This window comes from Monopterus albus, unplaced genomic scaffold (assembly GCF_001952655.1).
Source record: "Monopterus albus unplaced genomic scaffold, M_albus_1.0 scaffold163.1, whole genome shotgun sequence".
NCBI classification, from domain to species: Eukaryota; Metazoa; Chordata; class Actinopteri; order Synbranchiformes; family Synbranchidae; genus Monopterus; species Monopterus albus.
Genome location: NW_018128043.1, coordinates 667,614 through 675,341, shown reverse-complemented (window position 1 = coordinate 675,341; position 7,728 = coordinate 667,614). Strand labels below are relative to the sequence as shown.

At 42.4% G+C, this 7,728-nt stretch overlaps 1 protein-coding gene across 1 annotated transcript in view; it reads right to left on the bottom strand.

Annotated features, from left to right (window-relative positions):
- hecw2b (HECT, C2 and WW domain containing E3 ubiquitin protein ligase 2b) overlaps positions 1-7,728 on the bottom strand; it is a 72,085-nt gene that overhangs the window by 10,239 nt on the left and 54,118 nt on the right. Inside the window, exons 26-29 of the mRNA XM_020615344.1 lie at positions 7,047-7,193; positions 6,853-6,967; positions 1,266-1,351; positions 1,044-1,156 (exon numbers count right to left, since the gene is read on the bottom strand). Of these exons, the coding sequence (XP_020471000.1) occupies positions 1,044-1,156; positions 1,266-1,351; positions 6,853-6,967; positions 7,047-7,193 (461 nt within the window). The remainder of the gene's footprint in view (positions 1-1,043; positions 1,157-1,265; positions 1,352-6,852; positions 6,968-7,046; positions 7,194-7,728) is intronic.

Here is a 7,728-nt window from a genome sequence, read left to right as displayed (position 1 = left end):
GACAACTGGGGCAGTGCATCACTATGCAAAGAGTTCCTGGTAAAGAGGTCTGCCTCAAGGCACTTGAAGCAGAACCAGCACTGGGCAGTCGCAACTGGAAAGATTTAAAGAATAATGTCCACAACTCCATCATGTCTCAAAAAAGGAAATTGTTGTAGTTCATTTTTAATTTATGTTGTTCAAATAAAGCCAGTTGCGACTAATTTTGTGTGCTAAATTGTTTATCAAGCTTCTATCAATGGAGTGGGTGAATTAAAATAGGTAAATCAAGATTAGAGGACTTTGACAAACATTGCTTTCAGTGTTACTGGTGTTAAGCAAACTTAGCAAGTGACATGTAAGATTGAAAAAACCTAAAGTTTAGATGTCTGCAAAACTACCCAGTTTTAAATGCAGAGATTCAGACCATATACCATTTTATAATACATTTTTTAACAGATGTAAATACAATCAAATTTAAATACACTTTACATTGGCAAAATTAAAAACCACATGCTTCCATCTCTGTAATGCTGTGGTTTGGGTTAACCAGGAAAGTAAGATGGGACTGCTAAAATCTGGTGATATAACATGCATTGCTTTGGTGCTTTGTGACAGAAGGTCCAGTTCATCAAATCTGCTTGGCAACAGGCTCCGGTCCTCACACGTGTAGAAGAAAAAGATTTTTTTTATTTCGAGTTTTCTGAATTCTGAAGTGACATTTTGATTCTCTATTGCCACCTCATGATAGATTTGTGTTTTGCACCATTTTAGCTATAGTAGAAGAGGTGGCCCTCACAAAGAAGTCACAGAACGTGGGCCACACAAAGGCATAAATACATACATGTATGTATGTGTGTGTGTGTGTGTGTGTGTGTGTGTGTGTGTTTGTGTATGTGTTAAAAAAAGAAACAAGGAACAAATAGTTGCCCTGAAGAGCCGACTGACAAAACCCTTAGTCAGGTACAGTCCTATTTAAATTGTTGAAAGTCAGGTCAATGATAGCATGAAACTGGGACCAAAATCAAACGAAGGTTTTTGCTGCAGGTTGCTCCTGTGTTTACCTGGGCAGTGCGGTGACTTTTCCCCACTTCTCCACACAAAACCTGCGTGGTCCATTGCTGCCTCGCAGAGAAGCAAAACCCTCGTAAGGAATACTGGACGTCCCGGTCACAAACTGAAGGCGCAGAGGAGACAGAAAGAGAGAAAAAGAGGAAGACAGAGTGACACAGAAGGTAAGAGAGAATAACAAGACTAAGAAGCTGAATAAGTAACACCATGCCTACCTGCAGAAGCCGTAGTCTCTGTTCATTGTTGAACCTCTCCACTGCCGCCCAGAACCACCGGATCACTATGTGGTTGTCATGGTAACCTAAACAAAACATATCAGGTCATGTAAATATACACAGAGTGCATTGTATAATACTGTGGGTCTTGATTATGATGACTATGGCTTTGTACAAAATCACTCCCTACTTACTATATAGTGTGTTCGCCCTGTTGTAGTGGTGTCCGGATACTGCGTGTGTAAATTTATCCACTAGATGGTGCACCCAAAAATTCTACATTGGAATGTAAAAAAGGAGTGTACATGGCATGCACACTACTTTCTGCTAACACCCCACAGTGCAACCCTCTTTGCTCAACTCTTTGTTGAGTTTTCCTTATAGCAGCGTAAGATCTACACCTGATTATCTAAAGTGCCCTGACACTGTTGTTGTTGTGACCTGGCGCTATACAAATTGTTATGGTTGTGTCCCCCTCACCAGGGGGTGAGGGAGAACAAAGGTAGGACTCAAGATGCAGACCCAGCTGCTAGTGGAAAAAAGGAATTTTAATATAGAACCCTACAGTAACGGAGTCAATGTAGTAGGGCAGTGATGGCTGAGAAGACCAGGACAAGCAGGTGAGTAGACAAAATAATGGCAGGAACCAGGAGAGTCGGGGGACCAAGACAGACAGGTGAAATAGACAATAACCAGGTGGATTAACTAACGCTGTTAGGGAAGCAGAGTAGCAAACGAAAAAAACAAGAATTCAACAGCACAGGAACTGTCAGCGTTGAAGTCAAGTTACGTATAGCTAAACACAAGTATACAACGTACTGAAAGATAATCAACTGCACAGGGACTGTCAGCGTTGGAAATCAAATCGCGTAACAACTGAAAAGCATTTAGATTAATTCATTTTATTTTATTTAATGCTCCGGCAACGACGGAGTGTCTGCCAGAGGTATAAATAAGGAAGCCAGTTAATCACAGGAATGCGCCTCAGCTGTGCGCTACAACCAACAAGTCACTGATTACCGAATGCGACACAGCTGAGGCGCCGATCCCGCAGGACAAGAGAGAGAAGAGAGGCAGGCCGCGCTGAGTGGACCTGACACAAATAAATTGAATTTTAATGCCCGCTTGAATTTTGAGGAACAGAGCTATTATTCATTCATTTTCTACCGCTTAGTCCCTGAACGGGGTCACGGCTGGCAATCAACGAAGGCGGGGTACACCCTGGACAGGTCGCCAATCCATCGCAGGGCTAACACATAGACGAACAACCACACACACGCACTCACTCCTATGGGCAATTTAGAAACACCAATCAACCTAAGCTGCATGTCTTTGGACTGTGGGAGGAAGCCGGAGAAAACCCACGCAAGCACGGGGAGAACATGTAAACTCTACACAGAAAGGTCCTGCATGGGTCCAATTTTGAAAACCTGCACAGCTCCGTATCAGACCCGACCCATACCCCTATTTAAAATAGACTTTAAGCTACACAATTGCTCACTTTAAAGTGCTTGAGAATTCTGTTCTTGGAAAAGTATCTTGATGGACACAGGACCAAGGCTCTGCAGCTGTTCCCTTAGAGAGGAAGTGCCTAGCTTGTGCCTATCAAACGCTAACACTTTTTGGCGATATTTACTGTGTTCATCACTGACTATTTCTGCTTTTAGGTTGACACCTAGCCAAAGTTTCTGAGTGCTGCCCTATTAGCTGGATGTGAGTTGAAGGATCAAAGGTTGTGCGATAGGCCTTCCCAATAAATGTATTGGTTATTTGGGCTTGATAAAATTATGCTGGATTAGATGTTTAAAAGATGTTTATTTGTTTATTTCACTTGCTAAATACACACATGGTGAGCAAACTACTCAGTACACATTATATAGACAATAGGGAATGAGTGATTCCAGACACAACCAGCATCAAACCAGAAACATTTCTGTCTAAACTAAATTTATCTAATCACAGCTAGGGTTTCCACCCTAATTTTGGGGGAAAATGAATGGGGAGGTATACCGATGCGTCAGGAAGGAGATCCAGTGACAATGTACCCGACAATTCGGTATCCCCCCATTGAGACCCCAAGTTCCCTTTAATACGTTTCGGACCCCCATGCAGTGACATAGGCCATTCTGGTGGGGGCCCTCTCGTAGCATTTCCTGCCATGGGGGGGGGCATTCCATTCCAATTCCCTCTTCGGAACCCCAACAATGAGGTTTCTGGGCTCCCGAATGACACGGTGTGATGTGCCCCGAACATTGCGGCTCTGGTGTGCCAAACGTCACGGGACCAATACAGCGGATTTTCCCGTGTAAAAGTGCTTAGGCTAGATTAACAGCGCCATAAAACGCTGCAGGGTGCTTTAAACCTGTGGAAAAATGCCATAAAACCCTCAAAAAACGTTTGAAAATAGCCAAAATTCAAGCTAGAAAATAATGACGGCGCTTATGACATTTGGAAATCCTTAGAATTAAGCCTCAGGGTTCCTAAACGTCACGAGAGCAAAGCAGCGGGTTTTTGACCGTGTAAAAGTGCTTTAAAAAGAGTAGCAGTGCCATCAAACGCTGCAGGATGCTTTAAAGGTTTGGACAAGTGCATTAAAGCTGTTCTAAACAGCAAACGCGCACACTTCAGTGTGGCGTGACATTTGGGCACCCCACAGGCTATTTCTGGGTTCCTAAACGTCACGAGACCAAAGCAGAGGATTTCCCCATGTAAAAAAGCTTAGGCTAGATTAACAGCGCCATAAAACGCTGCAGGGTGCTTTAAACCTGTGGAAAAGTGCCTTAAAACCCTCAAAAAACGTTTGGAAATAGCCAAAACTCAAGCTAGAAAGTAATGACGGCGCTTATGACATTTGGAAACCCTTAGAATTAAGCCTCAGGGTTCCGAAACGTCACGTGACCAAAGCAGGAGGATTTCCCCGTGTAAAAGCGCTTTAAAAAGAGTAGCAGTGCCATCAAACGCTGCAGGATGCTTTAAAGGTTTGGAAAAGTGCATTAAAACACAAGGGGTCATAAGAGGAAGAAAACTGTCAAAATGTTAATAAAAACAATGTACCAGGGCCTCCATAGTTTGAAAACTGTGAAAAACTAAAAAAAAATTTTTGGCTGAATTTTTGACCCTTTAGCACCTACAGTTTGGAAAAGTGCATTAAAACGTTTCTAAATAGCAAACACACACTTCAAGAAAGCGAGACAGTTGGGAACCCCGACAGGCCATGTTAAGTGTTCCGAAGTGTCAAAAAATGACTAAATAAATAAATGTATATAACAGAGGTGATAAAATAAAGAAGAAATAATTTTTGCCAAGAGAGGCGAACCCACGGGGTCCGCATGCAGGCACAGCACTTAACCCAGGGTGCTGAAGAGCCTGAATACAGACAAGTGAGCTCCAGTGTGCTTAAAACATGCCTCCCCTACTCGCAACACATGCTGCTCACAATGCTCTCTTTCCTCCTTCCGTACTTCACTGCTTGCATGGTAGTTGAAACTTGGCCAAAGGTCACATGAAACAGACAGCGAGACAGAGAGAGAGAGAGTGCATCTTGAAGACAGACAGCAAAAAATCTCTTTGAATTAACTACATCATTTTTATCAACCAAATATTCACCCAAAAAAAGTACAACAAAGTAGTTTTAAATAAAGTATTTATTTATTTTTGTATTTTATTTTTGTTATTTATTATTTGTTCATAATAACAGCTGTGAAAAATTGGTTTATTGTTGAAAGTGTTATTTTTATGGCAATTGTGATCATTTTGAACCATTTTGAAGTGTCACAGATGAGAGCTGCTAAGTGTGACTATATGACTATTAGCATGAAAATTGGAGGGGTTTAAGGCACTTTTCCACAGGTTTAAAGCACCCTGCAGCGTTTGGTGGCACATCTAATCTCATGTAAGCATATAAATGCACTTTTACACCGGGAAATACGCTGCTTTGGTCTGTGATGTCCTGGTTTCAGTTTTCGCTATTTCCAGCCGTTTTTTGAGGGGTTTAATGCACTTTTCCACAGGTTTAAAGCACCCTGCAGCGTTTTATGGCGCTGTTAATCTAGCCTAAGCACTTTTACACGGGAAAATCCTCTGCTTTGGTCTCGTGATGTTTGGGAATCCAGAAATAGCCTGTGGGGGTTCCGAACTGTCACGCCACACTGAAGTGTGCGTGTTTGCTATTTAGAACAGCTTTAATGCAATTTCCCACCATGTTAAAGCGCCCCTGGAGCGTTTGATGGCATTGATAATCTAACCTAAGCATATTAAAGCACTTTTACACGGGAAAATCATCTGTTTTGGTCTCGTGACGTTTAGGAACACATAAATAGCTTGTGGGGGTGCCCAAATGTCACGCCACACTGAAGTGTGCGTGTTTGCTATTTAGAACAGCTTTAATGCACTTTTCCAAACCTTTAAAGCATCCTGCAGCGTTTGATGGCACTGCTACTCTTTTTAAAGCACTTTTACACGGGAAAATCCTCTGTTTTGGTCTCGTGACGTTTAGGAACACATAAATAGCTTGTGGGGGTGCCAAATAATCTAGCCTAAGCACTTTTACACGGGAAAATCCTCTGCTTTTGTCAAAAACGCCTTATGACTTCCTGGTTTAAGTTTTGGCTATTTCCAGCTGTATTTTGAGGGTTTTATGGCACTTTTCTACAGGTTTAAAGCAACCTGCAGCGTTTTATGGCACTGCTAAATAAAGTAGTATAGTTTGCTATTTATTTTTCAGGTTATTTGTTCATAATAAGAGCTGTGAAAATTTGGTTTATTGTTGAAAGTGTTATTTTTATTTATTTTATTTTATTTTTATGGCACTTGTAATCATTTTGAACCTCTTTTACACATGCAGGGAGCTGCTTTGTTCCTGTGACATTCTGGAACCCAGACACCCCATTTTAGGGGTTTCCAAATGTCTCGACCAATCAGGAGTAGTCATAAATGCAAATTGCACACAAGGGCACAAATAAATGGTAACTGCCCGTGACCACTTGACCCATTTGTCAGAAAAGTTCCTTAAAAATTTAGTCAATGACTAAAAGGTTCCCAAAAGACACACCCTCCTGTCATAAAGTTTCCATCATGTCAGTGACAAATGAGAACATTGTCTAAAAGGTTCCTTTCTGTCTGCTGACAATCAAGGACCCGTGTTTGTCAAATGGGAACCCATATCCGATACGTCAGGTAAGTTCCCTTTTGTCTGTCAGAAAGGTTCCCGAAAGACACAAATTTGCTCCACCTGGTGGCCGAAAAGTGAACTTTGTCAAATGGGAACCCAAACTTTGGAATTTTGTAGCTCGGAGCACGAACGAGCAATCCGGAAAGTTGCGAGACCCTGCAAAACTACCGTTCCTGCTCTACGAAAATGACTGGTCCTGCGATTTTTAGCGGCACCGGTTATGCCCGTTAGGATGGATCAAAAAGTGGACCTCGGTTCCCTGAAGCCCCATTCAATGGGGTCCCGATTTGACTAGAGGACCCTGTAACCAGATCTGACATCTGACTGTCACTGCATTGTTGTAATAACAAACAAAAAAAAAACTGATGTAAATGTTTAAAATAAATTAAGCCCATTCATCCATCTCTCCATTCATACCTCCTCTGTACTCTGTATTGTTCCTCCAGTCTGTTAGGTCAATCTCAGCAGTGCCGGCAATCACCAGCTCCAGCTCCCTGGCATCAAAGACTGACACCAACCTGGCATCCACCACCTGGGGAACAAAATATTATACTGTACATATACTACAATCAAGTTGAAAGTCATATTGTTACGTCACGCTAATGCCGTACCTCATAGAAGCCCCTGACCAAGCTCTCAGTCTGCTGCACCACTCCTCTCTCTATTCTCCATTTAACCATGCGCTCGATATATTCTTTCTTGTTCCTTTCTGAGACAGGGATGTTGGCTCCACCAGGCTTCAGCTCTCTTTCTGTTATCTATGGCAACACACATATGCAATCAAAATGTACTTTTTCCTCTCTACGAATAGATAAAATGTAAATACATAATTGGTAGAAGTGTGTCACTTCCTTATCTGACACAAAAATATAAACACAATTGTACTAGGCTCCAGTGGCACAATCGGTTAGCGCGCGGTACTTATATGACAGTATTCAGCAAAGCGATGCCGAGGTTGTGAATTTGAGCCTCACCTGGAGCACAGCTTACATTCTGGAACCCAGACACCCCATTTTAGGGGTTTCCAAATGTCTCGACCAATCAGGAGTAGTCATAAATGCAAATTGCACACAAGGGCACAAATAAATGGTAACTAAATGAGAAGAAGAGGGCTTTCCTCTCAGGGGATAAGGAGGAGATAAGCAGGGTGCAGCGAGAACTAAAGTACATGATCTGGAGGTGCAAGGCTAGCTACAGGAAGAAGCTGGAGCAGAGCATGGAGAATAACAACGTGCATGAGGTGTGGAGAAGCCTGAAACACATCTCTGTCAAGGTAAAAGTGGAGCCCCCCCC